The 24595-nt window shown below is 60.0% G+C and overlaps 2 protein-coding genes and 1 long non-coding RNA gene across 3 annotated transcripts; 1 reads left to right on the top strand and 2 right to left on the bottom strand.

The window, feature by feature from the left end:
- Window positions 1-3214: 3214 nt before the first annotated feature.
- On the bottom strand, window positions 3215-6673 carry RNASEK (ribonuclease K). The gene is made up of 3 exons (XM_006262904.4): window positions 6521-6673; window positions 3990-4069; window positions 3215-3723 (listed from the first exon to the last, which is right to left on the bottom strand). Exons 1-3 carry the CDS (start codon window positions 6596-6598, stop codon window positions 3579-3581), a joined length of 303 nt encoding a protein of 100 aa, XP_006262966.1. The 5' UTR covers window positions 6599-6673; the 3' UTR covers window positions 3215-3578.
- Window positions 6674-7546: 873 nt separating this feature from the next.
- On the bottom strand, window positions 7547-9684 carry LOC109285126 (uncharacterized). Its single transcript, XR_002092798.2, has 3 exons — window positions 8489-9684; window positions 8128-8192; window positions 7547-7713 (listed from the first exon to the last, which is right to left on the bottom strand). It is a non-coding gene; the product is annotated as an uncharacterized LOC109285126 (long non-coding RNA).
- A 7922-nt stretch (window positions 9685-17606) lies between these two features.
- ARRB2 (arrestin beta 2) lies at window positions 17607-24579 on the top strand. The gene is made up of 15 exons (XM_014607308.3): window positions 17607-17723; window positions 19012-19042; window positions 19439-19499; window positions 19597-19641; window positions 19870-20066; window positions 20140-20199; window positions 20306-20373; window positions 20646-20781; window positions 20899-20983; window positions 21089-21161; window positions 21722-21859; window positions 22975-23058; window positions 23137-23216; window positions 23770-23824; window positions 24050-24579. The coding sequence occupies exons 1-15, from the start codon at window positions 17701-17703 to the stop codon at window positions 24135-24137; spliced, it is 1224 nt and encodes a 407-aa protein (XP_014462794.1). The 5' UTR covers window positions 17607-17700; the 3' UTR covers window positions 24138-24579.
- Window positions 24580-24595: the final 16 nt, after the last annotated feature.

The following is a 24595-nucleotide window of genomic DNA, read 5'->3' as shown; positions in this document are numbered from 1 at the left end:
GTCCTGGGCCCCCACGTGTTGGGGTGCTGGAGCCTGGTCCCCGTTCCGGGGCCGCAGGATCTGGGGCTGGGCCCAGGCTCGCCTCCGTGACTCCCAGCTGGCCACGATCCACCCCAACGCCCCCCCCCCAGGCCCCACGCGCGGCGGGCACAGGGGTAAGATGCCGCAGAGACCCCGCCCCTTCGCCTGATTGGTCCCTAGGAAAAAAAGGCGGGAAACGCCCCCCAGCGGCGGCTCCTGCTGCGCACGCGCAGTAGGCGCTGTTCTTCGCGGTTCCCCCGCCCTTTGCCCCCGAAAGCGCTCGGTTCAGCTGTCATGGCCGCCGCCGAGGACCCGGCGGGAGGCGGCTGCAGGGCGGGACCCGAGCGCGCGGGCTCGGCCGCCTCATCGCCGTGCAGCCGCCTCCGTACACGGGGGTCCGGCACAGACACGACGAGCAATAACAGCACAATGACAACGCGGCGGCGGGTTTCTTCTGCACCATCCGGCTCGGCCTCTGGCCCCACCCCCCGCCGCGCTCCGCCCAGCCCGCGAGCAGACACGGGGCGGCCTGGCCTCGGCTCTAGCCTGGGCCGCCGCACCGATGGGACGAGATACAGTTTCCTAGCAGAAACGTCCCGGTTCTAGCTAAATAACCTCCAGTGCGTTGGGTCACATCAGTCGCTGCTGCTGCTTTTGAAATAAACTACGCTGTCGCGTATCCGAGCTATTCATGCGTGGTCTTCCCTTGTCTCCTGTCTGCCCCGCACCACAGCACCCTCGCACCCCAGCCGCCCTCGCTTTTCTAAATGTAGACTTTATTTCGACCTAGCCGCGATGGAGGGGCAGGACTCGGACATGCGGGATGACTGGTGAGAGCGCAGCGCAGCTGGGGCCCGGCTGCCTGAGGTCTCTGGGGGCAAGAGCAGGGGGCTGAGTTTTCTGGCCAGGCCTGTGGAAGGCCACCGTCATCCTTTCTCCTCCGCAGAAAGCACGGGCCACAGCGAGGATGAGAGCACAGGCGATGGTGACACTGCTGTTGTCCAGGCAGCCAGGGCTCGTCAAGGCCAAGAGGACCAGGACTGCCAGGATTTACAGTGTTGCCAGTGTTACAGGTTGTCCACGAGATGATGAGGGGAATTGTTGATGGGGCTTCCCCTGAGTCTGTTAAAAACTTATTGTGGCTCATGACAAGCTTGCTGACAAGGCCAAAAAAATCTGCTTGGGTTGCCAAGCTTACCACCCATGAGGCCTAGTTTGCTCTTACGGATGCTGACAACAAGCCTTTTGGTGTTCCCACGGCCTCCACCGAGGCTGCTGTCGCACAGGCCAAGCAGGCATCCAGTGCAGCCCCCAGGGATGCCACGACCACTCAGAAGCCTGTTAGGGATCTCTCTCATCATTACCACCCACATGGCATAATGTTTTAATTAATCTTTTAGTGGTCACTGGGCACTATTCTAGCCAATTTCTTTCATTGACCATGACCTGTTACTTGTTTTCCCAACTTGTGGGACACAGTAGGCATCACAATACAGAGCAATTAAAACTTTTTTAGCTGCCTTTTTTGCTTTGTGTCACTTCATTTGTAAGCTGGACTGGGCCGTTATGTCTACTAATGCAACATTTAATGTTACAGCAACAGGCTTCACACTTGGGGCCAGAGTCAAAGATGCTGTTTTACAGAGCTGGGAATTGTTTGTGTAGTTCTGTTTTTTAAGGAAGGTGATATTATGCGCACACCAACTTTTTGTGATGTTACAAGAGCACAATAATGCTTTTTGTGATGTTACAAGAGTTACAATAATTTGTTCCACTTTCATAGTAGCTAGGGTCAAGAGGGACCTGAACAGATCATCTAGCCTGACCCCCTGCCACAGGCAGGAATGAATGCTGGGTTCACAAGACCCCAGACAGGTGATCATCCAACCTCCCCTTGAATTTGCCCAAGGTAGGGGTGGGGACCCCTTCCCTGGGAAGTCGGTTCCAGATTTTGGCCACCCTAACTGTAACATATTGTCTTCTGATCTCCAACCTAAACCTGTTCTCCATCAGCTTATGACCACTGTTCCTCATCACCCCAGGTGGTGCTGGGTGAAAAGAGCTCTGCCTATTTGCTGTTGATCTCCCCTGATGAGCTTGTAGGCAGCCACCAGGTCCCCCCTCAGCCTCCTCTTGCTGAGGTTGAACAGGTTCAGGTCCTTCAGTCTCTCCTCATAGGGCCTGTCCTGCTGTCCTCTTGCCAAGTGGGTGGCCCTCCTCTGAACCCTCTCCAGGCTGGCCACATCCCTTTTGAAGTGCGGTGCCCAGTATTGGATACAGTACTCCCATCTGCGGCCTGACCAAAGTCACATAGAAGGGGAGTATCACCTCTCTGGACTGGCTTGAGATGCTTCTTTGGATGCATGACAAGGTATGGCTGCCCTCGTTGACTGTGGTCTGGCATTGGCAGCTCATGTTCATCTTGGAGTCAATAATGACTCCAAGATCCCTTTCTGCCTCTGTGCTTTCAAGAGGGGAACTCCCCAGCCTGTATGTGTGCTGTGGATCCCTTCTCCCAAGGTGCAGCACCCTGCATTTGTCTGCGTTGAACCCCATCCTAGTCTCGTCTGCCCACTTTTGTAGTCTGTCTAAATCTAGTTGCAGCCTTCTCTCTCCCTTCAGGTGTGTCCAACTCGCCCCATATCTTACTGTCATCAGCAAACCTGGACAGCGTGCTTTCCACCCCCTCATCCAAGTTGCTGATGAAGATGTTAAACAGCGCGGGCCCGAGGACCGAGCCCTGGGGTACCCCACTGCTCACATCTCACCAGGTTGAGTACAACCCATCCACCACTCCTCTCTGGGTACGCCCCCATCGGCCAATTTTTTACCCATCCAACTGTGCAGGCATCAATGCCACAGTCGCTTAATTTATTGATGAGGATGGGGTGAGAGATGGTGTCAAAGGCCTTCGTAAAGTCTAGAAAGACTACGTTCACAGCATAAACATTCCGTTTATCTTAAGACTTTCTTCTTTGCATCAGTTAGTTCACCTGAAGTGTGGGTTTGGGCTTATTTTCAAATGGTATTGTTTTATGGGGGTAAAAATACAAAACCACAGTTTTAAGTAAAGCCAGGCTCCCTGCCTACCCACAATGCACCTGGAAAAAAGAGTTGGAAATCCTCTGCCCTTCCCCTGCCAGACAGAGCCAACCCCCTCCCCCAACAAACAAACAACCCACAGCCCCAAGGCTCCAGCACAACCGCAGGATCCAGCTCCATTTATTGCACTAGACAAGAAGCTCCAGGATGGTGGGGGACAGACACATTTGGGGAAGAGGCGGCAAAACCCTGGAGCAGGTTCCCTGCAGCTCAGACCCCCCCACCATACACAGAAAGGGGAGGCACTAGAGTGCTAGACTCCCCCCAGATCCCTTTCTTGCTGGTCCAAGGAGCTGAGTCTGCTCCCAGCAAGGGGTCCCTGTTTCCCAGAGTCCCTGCAGCTGCTTTTGGGGGGGGGGGCAGGGGGACAGGAGCAAAGGACCATGGTCCAGGGGGGTCATAAATAAGGAGGTGGCAGCTGGTCCCAGTGGAGGAGGGGGCCGCGCTGGGGGCTCCTAGCGCACCATGTACTCCTTGCGCTTGTTGAGCCGAACCTGGCAGAAGGAGAAGCCGCCCAGCAGCACGTAGAGCCCGGCCGCGATGAAGCAGTTGTAGCTGACCTGCTCGTACAGGCGGTAGATCTTCTCCGGCCCATGCACACTGGGGGGGGAGGGGACAGAGAGGGTGGGGGTCAGCCCTGTCACACAACCGCCCCCCCCCAGGTGTCCAGGAGACAGCCACAGACATACAGGACTCCCCACCCCTGTAGCCCAGGATCATGGCCCTGGAGAAGAAACCTGCCCCCTCCTCAGCTGGGGATCCTCCAAGGATCAGGGCCCTTGGAGGTGAGAAGAGCCCACCCCCACCAAGACCATCCAGGCCAGCACCAGGATCAGGCCCAAATTGGTTCCCCCCCCAACTCTTACTCATCAAAGTCTTCCTCAGTGAAGGGCACGTCCTCGATCAGCACGGCTGAGTGCACATTGAAGAAGATGCCCAGCAGGATCTGGGGGGGGCAGGAGAATTTTAGAGGGCTGAGTGTTGGTGTGAAGACCCCCAGACTCCTCACTGGGAAAGCACCAGCCTGTGACCATCCCCAGTCAGCTCCTCCCCATTGCCCTTAAACCAGGGTTGGCCAATTATCTCGGCTGGTGGGATGCTCAACTAGTTTTGGTGAGCTGCTGAGGGCGGCAGGGGTAGCCCTACACCTTGACAGGTGCCCTACCCCCTGGTTGCCATCTTGGAACCAGGAAAAAACCCAACAACTTAGTCTTAAAAAAACTCAAAAAACAAAAACCCAAACAACATACACTCATTTGATTCATAGATTGTAGAGCGAGAAGGGATCACAATGGATCGCCGTGTCCAACCTGGCAGGAAAGAGGACCGAGGTCAGACGACCCCAGCCAGGTGACTGTCAAGCCTCCTCTTGAAGACCTCCAAGTTAGGTGATAGTACTACCTCTCTTGGCAGCCCGTTCCAGATTCTGGCCACTCTTACTGTGAAAAATTTGTTCCTAATACCTAACCTAAATCTACTCTCTACTAGTTTGCACCCATTATTCCTACTTACTACCTGGGGCACTCTGGTATAGTGCATCACCAATTTCCTGTTGTCCTCCCTTGATAAGCTTATAGGTGGCTACAAGGTCTCCCCATGGCCGTCTGTTGTGAAGGTTGAAAAGATCCAGATCTCTCAACCTCCCCTTGTAGGGTCTTTCACTGAGGCCACTAATCATGCAAGCAGTCTCCTCTGGATCCTCTCCAGATTCTCCGTGTCCCTCTTGAAGTGCGGCACCCAAAACTGGACACAGTACTCCAGCTAAGGCCTGACCAATGCTGCACAGAGGGGGAGCATCACCTCCCTCGATCTGTTGGTCATGAATCATTGATTTCAAAACATGTTTTTTTCCTGATCTGTGTGCAGTGTACGTAGAGGTGATTGCATCATAGTTTAAAGGGGGGTATGGAGTTTGTGGGGGGCAGAAGCATGTGGGTCTGTGTGGCTATGTCAATTGTGGGTAGATGTGGCAGAAGGTAGCTGGGGGCATTGTGGTATGTGTGGAGGAGGAGGGTGGCTGGGGTGTGCCTGGGGGGTGTGGGTGTGTGTGTATATGGTAGTGAGGGGGTGTGCATGTTGGACCCATCCTACAAACACAACCCCACCATTGCATGCAGCCCCTGCCACCAGCAGCAGGAGCACAGTGAGGCCTGGGGGGGCACTCATGACCTGTGGCAGAGGCAGAGAGCCTTGGTGGTGCATGGTTTGATGAACCCCAGGACTGCATGTGGCTGGGCCACTGGCAGGGAGAGCAGGGAGCCAGGCCGCTGCCCAGCTCCATGGAGCCCCTGCTCCTGCCGCCTTGCCCTGGGCCCCTGCTGGCATGGGCAGATAAACTGCCGGTCGCAGGCCCAGGGGCCACTACCAATCAGGGTGCCCAGGACCCTTATCAGGGAAGCAAAAGCCATGGCTTTAAACTTGATGCTACTTTTCTCTCCCAGCAGGGAGACAAAAATGGTGCCAAGTTTAAAACCTCGGCTTTTGCACTTGGTTATCTGGGAGCCAGGAGTAGGGCCCCTCCAACAATGGGGCTGGGGGGCAGGAGTGCCGCACAGCACTGTGCCTGGGGGGGAAGCCTTGGGGGGCTAGAGCCCCCCCAAATTTACCTTAGCCCTCTGCAACCACCCCTGGAAGCACTGCTACAGCCAACAGGGGTGTGGCGAGGTGCTCCCGGCCCAGCCCTGAGCGTTTGTGTGGCCGCATGGGACTCAGCCCCTATTAGACTTACCTGCAACTCCCTGCCTGTGTCTCCATGTGCAGAGAATGAGTGAGTGGAGCGTGTGCGGACGCATGTACGTGTTGGGCTGTGGCAGGCAAGAGAGGTGGGGAGCAGGGAAAAGAGGCAGGCATGCCCCCCCCAGCCCAGTGGGGTCCACCCAGCCCCCAGCCAGCACCCAGTGGTGGCCTTAGGGGAGGGAAAACTGAGCAACCCCCACACTTCAGCAGTGACCTCAGGGTTGTTGGGGCCCTGGGGCCCCCTACAGCACCAGGAAGGGAAGGGAAGGGGACCCTCCCGTGGGGGCAGGGGACCTCCAGCTCTGTTTGCCCAGGGTGCCAATGCACCTTCTTCCACGTGCACCGGCTGGCCCAGAGCTGGCCGGGCCAGACCCTACGCTTCCTAGCTGGCTCCTGCTGCGGTCAGCCCCCGAGCCTGTTTACACACAACTGGAACCGGCCTGGATCTAGTTCCAGCCCCCACGAGGGGGGGGAAAACTTTCCAGGGCTGGGCCCCGCTGCCATGACCCAGCCCCGCGTGACCCGTGTCACCCCCCACACCTTCCTCCTCGCAGCTGGGAACTTCCCTATCCCCCCCCACCGCCGCCGCCGCCAGATCTCGGGGCCGGCAGGGCCCCCCGGCTAGGCACCGCCAGCCCTGCTCCCCCCGCCTGTGCCCTACCAGCATGATGACCCCCCAGGCGCTGAGCACGATGCCGCAGGCGGCCAGCTTGGGCCCGCAGCACAGCAGCGACACCATGTCCGAGCCGGTCCCGGGCGCTGCGTGCAGAGCCCCAACCCGACCTGCCGCTGCCGCTGCGAAGTGCAGTCCGGAAGTGGGCGGGGCGAGGGCTGGGCCCGGCTCCCATTGGCTGTGCGCCACCGGCGGAGCCTCCCCTGAGCTGCTCCCCGCCCCCGGGAACAGCTGGGCCGGGGCGGATCGCTCCAGCCAACATCGCCCTTCTCGCGGCCTCCGCGGCCCTGGGGCTGCCTAGCTCGTGCCTGACCCTGCCTGGCCAAGGCCAAGGCCAAGACCCCCCCCCCCGACCCATGAAACACTGCTGTTTTGGGCTTTGGCTTTTTAATTTAAAAAAAATAGCACCCGAGCACCCCCACCCTGCGCCCGCGGCAACGTCCTTCCCTCTTACACACAAAATACATCCCCGGCGCTGCTGCAGCGTTGCCCGCGACGCTCGGGCCGCTACACGCGTCACAGCCCAAACGCGGCGCCGAGGCTCGTCCCCCGCTTGTTTCAAGAGCAGGAGGAGGCACCGGGCGTGGCACGCTCGGTCTGACGCCGGTAAAGTGTAAAGCCGGCAGTAGTGGCAGGTAAATGCCTCTGAGAGGGGCCAGGGGAACCTCGTGCTGGTTTCGAAAGGAAAACCGGGGCGGGAATGGACGGCCCCTTGCGTGCAGCGAGACGGGAGAGGGACTGCCGTCGTGCTTGTGTAAACCCCGGCACTCTCATGCGTGTCTGGGTTGCTCCCCCTGTCAGGCCGAGATTCACCTTCCGGGGATCAGCACCACCTGGCCCCGTCAGGCCAAACCCCACCTCCTTACTGCTGTGTGCAGAGGGGGGCATATTGGTGGCTGCTGCACGTGGCGAGGTGGGAAGGCGGAGCCAGAAGGCTTTGTAGTGTCATGGCCGCCAGGAAAAGGTGTCCAAAATGGGTTTAAAAGTGCCAAAAAAAACAACCCCTCCCTCCAGTCTTTTGCGTAAATGGAATGTATGGGACAGGGACAGGCCCAGGCGGGCGGCTGCAGTAGAGGAGGCCTGCGCCTGTCTGGCTGCCTGGTGTTCACATGCAAAGGCAGGGGCTGATGACGCTGCTGCTGCTCCATCTCAGCTGCCTATCCTCCAGGTAGGAGCAGCAACTAGGTGAAGGGAGAAAAGACTGTTGGAAACTCCCTGGGACACGGACACACATGCAGAACCCAGGTGTCCAGGATACAAACACAGTGTCCAAACTGTGTCCCCCACCTCTGTGTGGGCTGGACGCAGAGGGCTGGATGCCTGCGCACCCGCCTGCTCGGCTCTGGACACTACTCCCAGCCACGGCCGTGTCGCAGCAGCTGCGCCAACCTGACGCTGTGCCCAATGCACCCCTGCACCTGCCCAGAGGGGCACAGAGCAGGGCAGCAGCACGGGCAGGGCCCAAGGGGGGCTCGCGCTCCCCCCAGACCAGGGGCACCAGGGTTTGCAGCAGGGCAGTGCCATTCATTCTGAACCTGAAAGCAGATGGGGTAGACCCAGAGGTTCTCATCCCACCCCCTGCCCAGGACACTTACCAAGTCTCCTCCTCCACAGCTAGGAGTGGTTGGACCTACATGGTCTTGCGATGCTCCAGCAGTGCCTACAGGGTCAAATGAGACAGCCTGTGGCACTGGATGCCCACCCCAGAGCCAGCTGCACTGGTGGCCATGTTATACCCAGTCCCTGGTGCCCACCCCAAAGCCAGATGCATCACAGGGACCCTGGGATACCTTCCCCAGAGCCAGCTGCAGCAGGGGGCCCTGTTATCCCCAGCCCTGACAGCCCACCCCAGAGCTAGCTGCATCTCAGTGCTGGGCATCGGCGCTCTGGACAACCAGCCCCCAGTGCCCCAGCCCAGAGGAAGCCACACCACCGGCTTCTCACTTGGATACCTACCTGTGCCACATCAGAGTGGATCAACTGCCGACCCCTTTCTTTACAGAAGGTGACACATGCCAAGTGGCTGAGCGGGCTGGGGCTGGAGATGGTCCCTGCAGGACTGGTCTTTGTGGGAGGAACCGGAGAAGTAACTGCAAACTCAAAGGAGCTGGAAGCTGCAGGAGACACGGGGGGGAAAGGGTGGGGGATGGGGAATGTTCAGGTAGACGTGGATCCCTCAGATAGCATATGGGCCAAGACCCATCCCAGCTGGTAAGAGGGCATTGAGTCCTGGTACAGCAGTGGGTGAGCTGCAACTGGCTCTGGGGTGGGCATTGGAGCTGAGTATAACGGGGTCACCCCCTTGAACCCCAGCTCCCCTCACTCCCCTTCCTTACAGGGACTGGAGGAAGGCACAAGGGTGTCATTCTTCAGCACGAGTGCCCCATGTATCCCTGATGTCTTAGACAGCCCCAGTGTCGTCGGTATCACCACCACTAAAAAGGTGACTGGGAGGGGAAGTGGGTGCCAGAGGAGACAGCGAGCGCAGCACAAACAGCAACTTCCCTACTCCTAGACACCTGGGTTCCCCAAGCCGGGGGCTGGAAAGGACCCAGGGGCATGTCCAGCCCAACCCCTGCCTGAGGCAGCAGGATCAGCCCCGTGCAGCCCAGACACTTCCACCCTCCAGCCACTTCCTACAGCCGCCGTTAACCCCAGGCCTCGCCCCCACCTCTGCCCCGGGGACAGCAGGGGGGCCATGGCCCCACATCTTACTGCTGCCAGAGGTTGGAGATGTTGCAGAAAGCCCAGGTCATGCCCCTACTGCAGAGGGAGGGGAACCCCACAGGGCCAAACGGGGCCGAGCAGGGGGCAAATTCTTGACCCTGAGCTGAGGGGCAAGACCCTGTAGCCAGGACCCTGTAGGGCTGGTCCCAGCAGGAGCATTAGCTTAGCCTGGGCTGCAGCACCACCTGGCACCTCTGGGAGGGCTTAACCCCCCCCCACCCCCCAATGGAGCAGGAAGTGCGGAGGCAGCCAGCAGAGCCCGGGCACCATGATGCCCAGATCCGCCCCTACCAGTGCACATCCAAAATGCTTTTGAACATAGGCAGGAATGGATTTTCTCCAATATGATCTTGGTGTAGCTGTGGGCTGCATCCTCTGTGGGAGAAAGATGCAGGATGATGGCTTCCTGCACAGACCTGGCCAGAGACCCCACACATCTGGGCCCCCAGCCCCCCCGCTTTCACCCCCAGCCCCTTCCCCTCCCAGAGAACCTAGGTGTCCAGCCCCACACCACTTTTCCTCACTGAGGCCCTGGGCTTACCAGGGCACTTGGTGCCATTCAGGGACTGGGTGTCCTCTGACAGCATCACCTTCATCTCCTTGGCCCTGTCCAGGCCCAGCAACTCCGGCTTGCGCTGCCTGGATCTTTTCTGCCAGTGTGGGGGAGACCAGGGGGGCTGCAGCCCCGCCCGAGTGGGCAGAACCCAGGCATCTGGGCTTCTGCCCCCCACCCCCCAGACCCCACTCCTCTTCCTCCATCTCACCGCCTCCCAGAGCACAGCGGGGCCCTGGGCTGAGGGTAGTGGGCTCTAGATGTGAATGGGTCTGGGTGGCCACCAGGGGAGGTTACTGGTGCCTGCAGCCCCCATGACAGGGGGAGAATGTTCTCATCACCCCCAGTTGCACCCCCCCTCCCCCACAGAACCCAGGTGTCCGGGGTCCCAGCTCTCCTGCTCTGACCACTAGCCCTTTCCTCACGCCCCCCCCCCGTTTCCTGTCATGCACAAACCCTGCTGGCCTCACTCCCTGCTTGCCCCACGGAGGAAGGAGCTGGATGCCATGGGTCCCACCAGTGGCTGTGCACAGCTAGGGCAGGTACAAGTCTCTGGACCCCTAGCCTGGGCAAGAGGCCCCCCAACTAGCTGGTGCCCCTACCCCCCAAACCTGCAATCCCCCCTCCCCCCAGCCCTGGCAGAGCCCCTCACTCATGACCTTTCCCATGGCTAGGACTTTGGCTCTCGTACTGCTGCTGCGGCCTCTTCCTGCTGGCCCTGGGGGACAAACCGTTGGTGCTGGGAGCTGTGCTGGCAGGGATCCTGCCGTGCTGTTATAGCCAGCACCACCCCCCCAGAGCTAAGTGCATCGTGGGAGCTGTTCTACCCAGCCCTGATGTTTCCTGCCAGAGCCAGCTCCCTCTCTGCATTGGGCAGAGGCCCCTGATGCCCAACCCAGAAGCACCCGCCTGCGATTCCTCCCGCCCACCCTGAACCCCGTTTTCTCCCACCACAGCACTGAGGAGCTGCTACAAGAACAGGGCCCAGGAGCAGCTGGGAGCCAAACTCTGTATGGACAAAGTCAGTGGGACCTGGCAGGGTGCAGGGGACAGCCCTGTCCTACGTGGCCCTGGTGCTGCCCCCCAGAGCCAGCTGCCCCTGGGGGCTGCTATCCCCTAGCTGGTCCCCCACCTTCCCTATTGGTGCCAGCTGCTTGCTCTGCCCCTCAGGCTGGTTGCAGCAGGGGCCGTGGTGCTACTCTGTGTCCAAAGCCCACGGCATCAAGTAGGGCCACAGAGAGGGGTTGGGGGGCATGGAAGAAGTGCGTTGTGGGTAAATCTGGCCAATCTCCCTGGTGCTCCATGTCTTTATCAGGTTGGGGGGTAGCAAGGGCTGGGCAGGACCCCAGCAGCCTTCTGCCTCCCCCCTGCAGAGCAGATCTACCCCTCCTGCCCCCCAGGCTGAGGGTGCCTTGGGGCCACCGCAGGAGCAGTGCAGGGCCTTCAAAGACAAGCAAAGCATCTACCCCGACTTCTGCCACATGAAGGATCGCTGGATCTGCCAGGGCTGCGCCTTGGCCTTACCCCCTGCCCCCGAGCCAACTGCACCAGGGAGCTCTGTTATACCCAGCTCCGGTGCCCCCCCAGAGCCAGCTGCATCCCGGCTGTATGAAGTCAGAGGCCCTGGTGTGGGGGGGCTGCGCTGGCCCCAACGGCTGAGCCAGTTGCCCAGCAGGCCGGATTTGGGCCCGATCCTGTGGCAGGGACTGAGCTGTGCCAGGAAAGAGGTGGAATAAATGCCTGGAGCCCCTGGCCCAGGGTCCTGTGTGTGTCTGTGGGGGCGGGGGCAGTGGGGGTGAGTTAGTGCAGGGTGGGGGCTCCTGGGAGGTACTGGGAAGTCTGGTGGGGTACTGGGGTATGCTGGAAGGTAGGAGACAGTGGGGGATCCCATGAGGGTACTAGGAGGATGGGGGGGTATTGGGAGATAGTGGGAGGTAGGGGGACATACTAAGAGGGATGGGGAGGTACTGGGAGGATACTGGGATATTAAGAGGGTACTGGGAGGCACTGGGATATACTGGGAGGGTACTGGCGAATGCTGGCTCATACAGGAAAGCTACTGGGAGGGGCTAGGCGTCACAGCGTTGCTATGGCAATATGGTGCAGGGCGATCCCTGTGCTGCCGTCAAGCGCGCGTCGCAAAAAGCCGGAGGCCTTGCCCTCCTTCCTCACTGCCGTAAAGCGTGTCGCATTCCCCCGCACTCGACCAAGCTGTGCCGTAAAGCACCGAAGTTGCAAAGCGCCCTTCCCCCGCCGCCATAAAGGACGTCGCAAAAGGGCGGGAAGACGGCGGCGATGGGGACTGGGGCGTGGCAGCCGGATATAACCCCGCAACAACTCCTTCCGGCTGTCAATTCCACAGGGGGATGGGTCTCGGCCGGTCTCCACGGAGACTGCCCCACCCGTTACACCTACCCATACAGAGGAGCGTTCAGGAGAGGGGAGATGGTAATTGGCACCACCCGACACCTCTGATTGGCCGAGGAGCCCCGCGGTCCCGCCCCTGGCCAGCAATGGGTTAAGAGGGCTGTCACCGGGGGGCGGGGTCCATGGAGGGACGTGTCTCATTGAGGGTTGGCGGCAGCTACGAGCTAGGCTGGACGGTAGCCCACGTGTAGCCTCCTTGGCCGCTGCCATTTCCCGGTATTTGGGTCCAGGAGTCCTGCTCGTCGCCGGAAGTGGCCGGGAGTGCATGCGCAGTAGCAGCTAAGATGGCGGCGCCCACGCCCTAGGGCCCCGCAGGCGTAAAGGTGGGGCATGGGGGCGGGGTCAGAGTTCATCGTGAGTGGAAAACAAGGTGAGGTTAATGTTCCTCCCTCTAAATTACCCCCACACGGTTTCCATGGTAACGGGGGGGTGGCTCTGCAGGGCCCTGGCTGTCGAGGCCCATGGGGAGCTGGGGGGGAAGGAAGGCAGTTGAAGACCAATTTGACTAGGGGAAAATTCCTTCCTGACCCCAAATCTGGCATCTGTTTGAGGAAGACTTAAAGCCCCCTTGGGACAGGTCTCATGTCCAGGTTGCTTGTCCGGGCAGCCTTTAGTCAGGTAGAGATTTACCTTCCCAACCCACTGTGTAGCAGCAGACCTCAGGGCCAACCCCTCTCCTCAGTGCTGTTGACTAGTGTGTGTGCGCCAGGGGGAAATATTGTCGCTGCTGGGCTACTGCACACGGTGGGAAGGCCGGAGGCAGATGCCTTCCCAGCTCTCGCAGGAGAAAAGTTTTCCAAAATGAGCTCATCCCTACACTTTCAAGTTAACCCCCCACACCCCTCCCAGCATTTCATAGAAATGAAGTGTATGGGACAGGCCCTAGAGCTGGGGTGGCCAACTGGTGGCTCTGGGGCCACGTGCGGCTCTTCAAAAGTTAATATGCATCTCCTTGAACCTTTGCACAAGCACGGTGACCAGCTGCTATAGCCGTTATGTCACGTGACATGACTGCTTGCATATTACATATTACTGTGGCTCTTTGGCAATGTACATTGCTAAATTCTGGCTCCTTCTCAGGCTTAGGTTGGTCACCCCTGCCCTGGAGGGAAGCCAGGCCGGAGCAGGCCAGACCTGCTGCCATCCAGCCCACTCATACCTTAGAGAACCCTTTTATCAACCTTGGTCACTGCATGCAGTCGAGGCCCTTCGGTGCCACCGCGGGGTTGCTCTTGGCTCTGAAGCTGTGTGCCCCCCTGGAGGTGGAAGCGCAGGGGCAAGATCCTCTAGCCAGGACCCTGCGGGATTGGTGCTAGCAGCAGCACCTAGTGCCTCTGGGGGAGGCTTAAAAACCCCTTGACACATGGGGCAACAAGGGGGGGGGGCACCCAGCAGCCAGGGAAGAGTCCCAGGCAGGGCTGAGGCACTGCGACACTCAGGTCATCCCCTGCTTTTGGATATCAGCTGTATCAAATGTGGTCTCTTGACAGGGGGTAACCTGGGCCTGGGTCTCTTCCAGCTAGCTGGGCTCTGTTGCATGCTGCCACCCCCCCATGAGTCAGGGGGTTTCCCTTCCCCTAGCAGCATTGGGTGCTGCTGCAGCCCAGGCTGGGGGTGGGGACTGGGCTGGGCTGCTGCCGGGGACTCAGCCCTGGCACGTTGGGGTGGGAAGGAGGAAGCTGGGAGCCCAGATGTCTTGGTTCTCTTGGATGGGAGCGGGCTGGAGTGTGATGGCAGGGGGGTCTGGGAGCCTGGATGTTGGAGTTCTCTCACCAGGTCTTTGTGGGCAGCTGCACAATTATTGTAACAGACTTTTATTAACCATGACTTAGTGCTTGCTTTACCTGACTTGTGCAAACGTGTTGGGCATTATGCTGCAGAGCTACTCAGACTTTTTTTAGGAGCACTTTTTGCCACTTCATTTGTAAATTGGGCTGCATCATTGTTTGTTCCGCTACTGCAACATTTCCTGTTTGAGCGACCAGCTTCACACTTTGCTCCAGAAGCAAGATTTGGTTTTACAAAACTGGAAATTCTGTATGTAAAATAATATATTTTTGCATCGGTTCAATTGAGGTTTGGGTCAGGGTTGATTTTCAAATGGTATTGTTTTTTATGGAGGTAAAAATACAATGTTTTTGTTTTAAATGCATGATTTTTACAGATAAACTAAAGACGTTTGACAATACTGGGGTTTCTTTTCCTTCTGTTTCTGTCGTTCTTCTGTCTCCGCCACTGAGCCACTGCATGGGATCAACTGTGATAACAGGTTGAAGTCATGGCCCTTGGCCACTGCATCAGCCCAACCAGGAGTGGGGTGCTCCAGCCCCACTGTCCTCAAAGAATCTCAGTGGTGGCAGCAGATACTTTAGCCCCCTGGATCCACTAGGGCTGACTGTGATGGACACTCTAGTCCCCGTTTGTGCAGGCGGATGCTTTAGCCTGCCACAGCCACCTGCATTTCCATGGTTAAGGACATCCAACCCCCCTCCCCTCGAGTTTCAATGGTACCAGCTGTTCTTGGCAGCATGGAGGACCCCTCATTCATTTAAATGTGCCCCCAACCCTCACTGTCCTAGCATCAGCCCCTTCCCCTAAAATGCCCTCCTTACCCACAATGCACCTGAAAGCCCAACTCCCTCTCCCCCCATACAGCCAACCAATCACTTCCCCTCTAGAGACAAGTCCCCCCCCTACCCACAATGCAGCTGGAAAAGCCCTTGGGGAACCTCTCCCTCCAGAGCCTTTGCACCCCCCACCCACCCATAAAGCCAACCCCAACAGAGCCAAGGCCTAATGCACTGGGAAGCACACTTGAGAACCCCCCCTCCATAGAGGGAATCTCAATTCCTTCTTCCCCACCATAAATCCAACCCCTGCATGCTTACTCCCTAATATAGCCAACCCCACAATGGATGTGGAAAAGCCCTTGAGAACTGCCCAGTCCTCCCCCCCCCCCAACATAGAACCAGCCTCTCCATCCTACTCTTTCTGTGTAGCCACTTCAACCTACCCACAATGCACCTAACCGCCCCCCCCCCCCGCTCTCTGCTCCCTAGTGGACAGACAACCTCCCAATCCTTTTCTCCTATAAAGAAGACCATCTCCAGTCTGGTCCTCTATATATAGCAAATACCCCTATAGCCAACCCCCATCCTTCCCCTTCCCCTCCCCCTCCAGTATAGAGCCAATCTTCTCCCCATGAGACACCCGAGGCTCTAGGGCAGCTGCAGGGTCCACTTCCATTGCACAAGACAAAAACCTCCAGCGTGGGGGGGGGAGACAGATTTGGGGGGTGCAACACCCCAGAGCTGCGGCTCAGACCCCCCACAGAAAGGGGACTGCTAGATCCCCCCAACCCCCTTCTTGTCGGTCCAAGGACCTGACTCTGCTCCCAGCAAGGGGCCCCCATTACCAAAAACCGCTGCTGCCCGCTCCCGGGAAGCATTTGACAGGGAGGGGCAAGAACAGAAGATCATCGTCCGGGGGGAGGGGGGGGGGGGAATAAATAAGAGGCGGCAGCTACCATTCGGCAGCTGAGCGCAGGGGGGGAACAGAGGGAGGGAGGTACCACTTGGCGGCGACCCCTGGAAAGCGACGAGAAGGGGATGGGCCTGGACGGTTCCATTCTGTTCAAGGTGGGGGCTATTCATGGGGACACTTCGACGAAGCCCCTAATTCCCCCCACCCCCATCATTCTGGGGGCGGGGGTGGTTATAAGAGCCGGATTGTACCGGAGGAGGGGGTGGAGCGGGATACGGGGGAACTAAGCTCCCTTTTACACTTCGGGGGAGAATGGTACGGCCCACAGAGCTCCCGGGCGCGGGGACAGGGGTCACGTGACAAGGCCCAGAGCTGGGTCATATGGGCACATAGAAATTGGATGATCCCCCGCAAGAGGGTCGTAAAGGGACTTGAGCCGCCCCGCTGGTCCCAGTCCCCCACCGAGAACCAGGGTCTGGGCCTCCAGTCCCCTCCTCCCACCCCAGGCCCCTCCTCTCGCAGAGACTTAGACCCTTAGTCCTGGGGCTAGGGGACAGATGCCCTGTCCGTATAGTCCTGGGCCTAGGTGACCTAATCTCCTCTGCGTTACACTGAGACCGCTGTGTCGTTAGGCCTGCCCTCGTTAATCCCAGCCCTGTCCAAACCAGCCCAGACGATCCCGTCCAGAGCACTGGGCACAGACTGGTTCAGACCAGGGGTCCCCTCCTTGCCCCCCAGCTCTGCCCAGTCTCGGGTCAGCTGGATCCTGCCAGTCCCCCCGGGCCCGTAACCACAGGCAGGTTCCTGGCTGGGGTTGAGTCACGCCCGCCCCCAGCGCCCCGTGGTGGCCGGACGTGGGTATGGGCGTGTGCGTGTGCCAAGGGGCCGCGGGTGTGAACACAGCGCTGTGTGCAAGAGGGGTGCGGTTGTGTCCAAGCACAGGTGTGTGTGTGTGTGGGGGGGGGATGTATGTGCACTGGGTATGAAGATGTGCGTGTGTGCAGCTCCATGCACAACTGTCTGCTGTGTGCACATGCGTGTGGGTAAGATGCAAGTTCACTTACATGTGTCTAAAAATTTGCATGTGTGCATGTGCAGATCTGTGCTCAAGGGTGGTGTGGAGATCTGTGCAGTCATGTTTGCACGTATGAGGGTGTATGGGTGCATGTGTGGGGTGTATGTGCATGTGGGCATGAAAATGTGTGCATGTGTGCATGCAGCTCCATGCACAGCTGTGTGCACATGCATGTGAGGATGGTGGGAGTTCACCCGTGTGTGTCTACAAATCTTGGTATATGTGTGCAGATCTGTGCTCAAAGGTGTGCGCATGCAGATCAGTGTACGTGTGTTTGCACGTGTGTGTATGTCTGCAGGCCTGTTTGCACACGTGTGTGCATGTGCAGGTGGGGGTGCATGTGTGCAGGTGGGGGCTCATTTGCACATGCGTGCACACACACACACAGACACACACTTGGCTGCCTGTGGAGACCTGTGGCCAGAACAAAGCATGTGTGTGAGGATCCAGGCCCAACTGCCCATGTGGACGGCTCTGCATTGGTGTGCTTCCATACACGTGGGGGACGCAGGCACACCTGTGTGCGCCCAAAAACGTGCAACTGTGTGCATCTGCACAACCCCCATGCGCATGGATGTGTGTGTGTGTGCAGACCTGTGCACATGCGTGCAGGTGTGCGTGGAGTGGTTGCAGGTGCACACGCGTGTGTACTACATGTGTAAACATGTGCCTGCATGTACACGCACAAGTACAAAGCACACGCGTGTACTACGCCTGGGGCACGCGAGGGGGGAACTCTCCCGCCCTTGACGTCCCCCCCTCCTCCCCCGCGCGCCCTGTGATTGGCTGCCCCGCCCCCCCACGTGACCGCCCCCCCCTCCCCTGCCATGTCCCCACTCGGGTCCGCAACTCCCTGCAGCCCGCGCCGGGGGCTCCCGCCGCCCGCCTAGGACCCCCCGCGCCATGGGGGAGAAGGCGGGCACCAGGTGAGGGGCAGGGACCCCAGGCGTCTGGACGCCCCCCCCGCGAGAGCCCCGGCGTCCGGGCCAGCCTCCCGCGCCCACCCCCTCCGCTCCTCCGGCGTCCGCCCCCCGCTCCCCGGCTAATCTGGGCTCAGGGTCCTGCCGTGCCAGGCTGGGAGGGGAGGGGGAATGATGGAGCTGCCCGCGCCTGGCATCGCCGGCCCCGGACGCCTGGGTCCGTTTTTTGTGGGGGGCGAGAGAGACCAGGACGCCTGGGTTCTCTGGAGACCCCTGGCCCCGCCGGTGCCCCTCACTCCTGCCCCGCAGCCCCCTACTGCCCAGTGCCCTTCACTCTTGATCTGCAGCCCCCCAAAGCCTCATGGGTGCCCCATACTCCCGACCTGCAGGCTCCTGCCCCCCCAGCCCTGCCAGTGCCCCTCAATCCTGACCCGCAGCCCCTGCCCCACACCCTTTGGGGCTGGGGGAGGGAAGCTGCAGCTAATGAGGCAGTTGAGCCTTTTGGGGCTTCCAGGCCAGAAAGAGGAAGTGAAAATTGCCAAGCGTTAATTCGGAAGTTGGCAAGGGCTGGGTGGGGGTGGGAGGGTGCAGGGGGAGAGGAGATGTGACCCCCCTCCACTCCACAGTTCAAGCCCCAGGGTACTGCAGGGAGCAGGGATAACGGGTCCCCTGTGCGGCTGGCTCTGGGGTGGGGCGTTGGGGCTGGGTAGAACAGGTCCTAGGTGCGGCTGCCTCTGGGGTGGAACAGGGCCAGGTGTAACGGGGTTCCCTGCTGCAGCTGGTGGTGGGGTGGGGGGCATCATTGCACTGCAGCCCCCCAGATCAGGGTCCTGTTCTGGGTTGTGGGGGGCAGGTTGGCCATTGTGGGGGATGGACGGACATGAGGATCCTCCGTGCTACTTCCCGTCTAGAAACAAACAGGAAGCAGCACGTCCTGTCACAGCCACGGCCCCTCCCTACCCCCACTGCCCTGCCTGTGTCCCTCACTCCTGACCTGCAGCCCCTGCCCCCCCAACCCTCCTGGTGCCCCTCACTCCTGACCTGTAGCTCCTGCTGGTGCCCCCTGCCCCCAAGGACTAGGCTCCTCATCACCCTTAAGGCTCCTCCTGGACTCCCCCTCAGGCCTCTGTAGATGCCCCCAGGCTTCATGTTTCTGTGGCAACCAGCTAGGCCTAAGCCCATCTTTAGGAGTTTGGTGGTTATGGGCCTGGGGGCAGAGCAGGGGGGAGGTCAAAGATCAGGTCTGATCCCCTGGATGTTGCGGGGGCTGAGGCTGTGATTCTCCCCTCTGCAGGGTCTTCAAGAAGTCGAGCCCTAACTGCAAGGTGAGTGATCCCTGCCCTCCACCAGCCCTGCGTGCCCCTCACTCCTGAACCGCAGCCCCCCCCGCCCCCCCTTCGGTTTCCTGTAGCATTTCCACCCCTGCCCATCTTCCTTCCTCCCCCCCCCCTCCCCCCAACTTGGCCACAAGGTGCGGGGGAGGGGCTGTGGCTGGGTTAGATTCAGGCTGTGGCTCGTGAGTCCAGCACAGCCTAGGAGGGGTTAATCCCCCCTCCTTGCACCTGGGGGATCCTGTAATGGGGGGACCAGGAGCTGGAGGGCAGTTTTGGGGGGCTGTGGGTTGGGAGTAAGGGGCACTGGCAGGGGTGTTGGGGGCTGGGGGGCAATTCTGGGGTCGGGAGAGGTCTGCTCCCCCTGTCACGTTTCCCCCCCCCCACCAGCTGACTGTCTACCTGGGCAAAAGGGACTTTGTGGACCACCTGGACTCCGTGGACCTCGTGGGTGAGTTGGTTTGGGGGGGTCAGGAAAAGGGTCTGCGGGAGTGTGGGCTGTTGGTGGGCTCGTCCAACCCCCCCTACACCTTTTCCCCTCCCCCCAGATGGCGTGGTGCTGGTGGACCCTGAATACCTGAAGGACCGGAAAGGTGGGCATGGCCTGGACCTATGGGGGGGAGGTGTCCTCGGGGGTGTGGCTTGATGGATGGGTGATCCCTTGGTTCCTGGGATGGGGGGTGTCCCAAGGGGGTGGGGCTTGGGGTCTGAAGATCTTGTTGTGGGGGTATTGCCTGAGGGGTTGGGGGGGTCTCCAAGGCGTGGGGCCTGGGGTTCCCCAAGACGGTGTGGCTTGCACTGACCCCACCCCAACCCCGCAGTGTTCGTGACGCTGACCTGCGCTTTCCGCTATGGGCGCGAGGACTTGGACGTTCTTGGTCTGTCCTTCCGCAAGGACCTGTTCTCGGAGGCACTGCAGGCTGCGCCCCCCCCTGCATCCCCCCCACTCACCCCCACCCGCCTGCAGGACCGTCTGCTGCGCAAGCTGGGCCCTCGAGCCCACCCCTTCGCCTTCAAAGTGAGTGGCCTCCGCAAACCCCAAACCAGCCCCCAGGGACCACCCTGTTTAACTGTTTCTGCCTCCCCCCCAGATACCCCCCAATCTGCCATGTTCGGTGACGCTACAGCCAGGGCCTGAGGACACGGGCAAGGTAGGGGCTGTGGGTCAGGAGTGAGGGGCACCCGCAGGCCTGGGTGGGCAGGGGGCTGCAGGTTGGGAGTGAGGGGCACTGACATTAACAGGGTCTCCCCCTCCAGGCCTGTGGGGTCGACTATGAGATCAGAGCTTTCTGTGCCAAATCCTTGGAGGAAAAGATTCACAAGAGGTAAGGGGCTACCATCCCCCCCTGCTCACCTCCCAGCATGGGCAACTGCTTTCACCTTAGTTGGGGGGACACATGCCTCCCCGTGACTAGTCCCACCAACAGGGGGGTCCCCCCACGGTTTCTCTCACTGCTGGGGGGTGGGTCCCAGAAGTGGCTGGGAGTGATTGGCCAGTGCTTGTGTGACCGGCCAGGGGGTGCACCGGCGCTCGGTGCGGGGGGATGAACCTAGGTGTCCAGGCTCCCAGCCCCTCCCCTTTCCTCCCCTCACCCAGGAACTCGGTGCGCCTGGTGATCAGGAAAGTCCAGTTTGCCCCCGAAACCCCCGGGCCACAGCCCACAGCTGAGACCACCCGGCACTTCCTCATGTCTGACCGGTCCCTGCACCTGGAAGCCTCGCTGGACAAGGAGGTGGGGCTGCGGGTTGGGAGTGAGGGACACCGGCTGGGCTGGGGGATACAGGGGGCTGTAAGTGTGGAGTGAGGGCATTGAGGGGGTCTTGGGATCTTGACCCCTGTACTTCCCCAGCTGTACTACCACGGGGAGCCCATCAGTGTTAACGTCCACGTCACCAACAACTCCAGCAAGAGCGTGAAGAAGGTCAAGGTCTCCGGTGAGGTTGGGGCCGGGGGGGGGGGGGCAGTTTTTGCCCCTAGGAGTCCCAGCTGGGCTCCTCTAAGCCTGACGGTTGCCCCCCGCCCCTGTTTCTCTCCCCCAGTGCGGCAGTATGCTGATATCTGCCTCTTCAGCACAGCCCAGTACAAGTGCCCTGTGGCCCAGGTTGAGCAGGAGTGAGTGACTCCTACCCCCCTGCACCCCCATTACCCCCCGGACTCCCAGAATCACTCCCCCCCGGCCTTCCAGCCCTCTCCCTCTTATCTTTATGGGGATTTGGGGGGGGTCCAGGCTGGGGGGGGCTATAGAGGGGGTAGGAGGGCAGGAGAGGACCCCCCCATAAGGGGATCTCTGACAGGGGCGGGCTGGAGTGTGGGGTATTATGGGTAAGGGGGGCAGGTTGGGGGTCCCTTAAAGAAGGGGTTTGGGGGTCTGTGGCATTGTGCTATTGGGGCAGGGGGGTCTTCCAGGCTTAGGGGTGGGGGCTGAGGAATGGAGGATTATGGGTAGGCTCTGGGGGGTGGGAAATGGAGGATTCTGGGTGGGGGTCCCCTAGGGGCTGTTCCCTGGTGTGTGGGGGTCCAGGAGAATGGAGCACTACAGGTAGCATAGTGGGGGCAGGCTTCGCTGGGAGGGAGGTAGGGCACAGAGGATCATAAGGCAGTAGTGCCCCAGTCCTCTAGAGCTGGGGGGGTGGGACAAGGGAGGGTCTCAGCCCCCGCCCCCCTCCCCCCAGGGACCAGGTGGCCCCGAGCTCGACCTTCTGCAAGGTTTACACCCTGACGCCGCTGCTCAGCGCCAACCGGGAGAAGCGTGGGCTGGCGCTGGATGGGAAGCTCAAGCACGAGGACACCAACCTCGCTTCCAGCACCATGTGAGCCTGTTATGCCCCGTGCCCACCCCAGAGCCAGCTGCAGCAGGGACCCCTTCCAGGGGTGGGCAGTTATTTTGGGTAGAGGGCCACTTACTGAGTTTTGGCAAGCTGTTGAGGGCTGCATTTCCCTCTCCAGCACAGGGAAGCAGGAACAGCCTTATGGTCCCAGGCCAGAAGCCTCTGCTAGGCAGGGACTTCTGGTTGGGAGGGTAAGGCTGGGCAGGCCTTGCTGCTGGGCCCTGCTACCAGTTTCCTCTGGGCCCTACTGCCCCTGGTTCCTGTCATCTTTGACAGGCGGCTAGGAGCAAATAAATATTAATTTTCTAAATTTTTTAGGGACCCCGTGGGCCGGATAGAATGGTCTGGTGGGCCGGATCTGGCCCCAGACCGTATTTTTCCCACGCCTGCCTTAGACCCACTCCACAACCAGTAGCCTCCTTGTTGTACCTGGCTGCTTGCTCCACCCCAGAACCAGCTGCATCAGGAAGCTGTGTTATACCTATTCCCAGAGCTAGCTGCATCGGGGACCTGTGACACCTACCCGAGCCAGCTGCATTCATTTTATACTTGGCTGCCAGCTCCACCCCAGAATCAGCTGCATTGGGGAGCTGTGTCCTATGCATCTGCAGTGCCCACCTGAGCCAGCCACAGCAGGGACTTGCTATACTCAGTGCTGCCCACCCCAGATCCAGCAGCACTGGGGCCCCTATAATTACATACTCACCCCCTGGTGCCCAACCCAGAGCTGGCTGCAGCAAGGGACCCATTATACCTGGCCTGGCACTCCCTCAGAGCCAGATGCAGCAGGGACTTGTTATACCTGTCCACCAGTACCCACCCCAGAGCCAGCTACAGCGGGGAACCATTAGACTCGCAACCAGCTGCATCAGGAGGATGTGTTCTACCCAGCCCCTGGTGCCCACCCCAGAGCCTGCTGCATCATGCAGGGAAGAACCTTTTAGATCCACCCCAGAGCCAGGTGCATCAAGGGGGACCTGTTATACCCAGCCCTGACACCCACCCCAGAGCTAGCTGCATCAGAGACCCTGTTATACCCAGCTACCCAGTGTACCATCCCAGAGCCAGCCACCTCTCACCGCAGCTCTGGTTTCCAGCGTCCGGGAGGGGGCCAACAAAGAGGTCCTCGGCATCCTGGTGTCCTACCGCGTCAAGGTCAAGCTGGTGGTCTCCCGGGGCGGGTACGTACAATTTGCCCCCTGCCCCCACAACCCTTCCTGCCCCTTCCACCCCCATCACCACCCCTCTCCTGCCCCCAGGGACGTCTCCGTGGAGCTGCCTTTTGTCCTGATGCACCCCAAGCCCCCGGAGCAGAATGCCCCCCTGCGGCCAGTCTCAGGTGAGAGGACCCAGGGTGCGGGGAGAGGTGGGGGGTTGTATTGCCAGGACCTGATGACCTGTCCCAAAGGTGGCGGCATCTCTGAGCCCTGTTTAGCTCCTGGCCCCCCCCCCTTCCATCCCAGAGTCAGCTTCATCTCTGACCCATATACCTGGCCTCCAATACAGCCACCCCAGAACCAGCTGCATCTCAGGTCTGTTCTACCTAGCCCCCGACATGTTGCCCCCCCCCAGCTGGCTGCATCTCCAATCCCTGTTATATTCCACCCATATCTACGAACCCGAGGTGGCTGCATTTTAGCTTTGTTATACCCAACCCTTGTTGCAGCTGACTCTGGGGCAGCATGTATCTGAGATACCTTAGACCCAGCCCCTGACACCCCAGAGCTAGCTGCACCTCTGACCCCTGTTCTGTGTGGTCCCCGACCCCCAACATACCAGAACCAGCCGCATCTGAGCTGTTACACTCAGCCCCAGGAGACCTCACCCTATAGGTAGCTGGACAGCCTGTTCCCCATCGCCTGACCCCCCCCCCATGTCTCTACTCCCCACAGTTGCCCCCAAGACGGACACACCGGTGGACGCCAACCTCATTGAGTTTGAGCCCAAGTAAGGACCCTCTGTCCCCAGGACCCCAGGGTCCAGATTACCCTCTGACCTTTAGCCTAGGGGGTGTTATAGAGACCAGCTCCACCTCACAGGTGGCTGCATCTGCAAGCCCTGGTATGCTCATCCCAGAGCCAGCTGCATCAGGGGGTCCTGTTATACCTGGTGCCCACTCCAGAGCCAGTTGCATTGGGGGGAACCCCTCTGTTAACCCCTGCTTCCCCGCAGCATGGGCACCGATGACGACATAGTCTTCGAGGACTTTGCCCGCCTCCGGCTTAAGGGGATGAAGGATGATGAGGAAGAGGTCTTCTAGCTCCGCCCACCTGGGGGGGTCCGGCCTCTTCCCCCCACTCTTGCTGGGGGGTGGTGGTCAGACTCAAACGTCCGTCCATGCTCCATGAGGCTTACTGGTTGTCCCCACCTGTCTTACTGCTGTAAAGGGGGGGTCCTCTGCTTCTACCCCCCATCAGGACCCTGGGGGTGGGGGGCTATGAACTGTGATGGGACCTCTGCATCCCCATGGGTATTACCCTATCTAAGCTCCTCCCCCTTGTTTATATGTACATTAATTTTTAAGGCTGTTTTAATTGCTGGGGGCGGGGGTCTACTAGTCTCAGAAACCTGCTGTTTGCTGGGGGGGCATGGGTGTCTAACCCTGTGGGGGGAGATGAGTACCCCCCCCGCCCCTGGGGGGAAGGGGGGTAGGTTTGTTCTAAGTCCCAGGGAAAGTGAAATAAAACTTGATTTGTGCTGGACCCAAGTGTGACTGCA

This window comes from Alligator mississippiensis, chromosome 15 (assembly GCF_030867095.1).
Source record: "Alligator mississippiensis isolate rAllMis1 chromosome 15, rAllMis1, whole genome shotgun sequence".
NCBI lineage: Eukaryota > Metazoa > Chordata > Crocodylia > Alligatoridae > Alligator > Alligator mississippiensis.
This window is presented reverse-complemented; position numbering and strand designations above follow the sequence as displayed.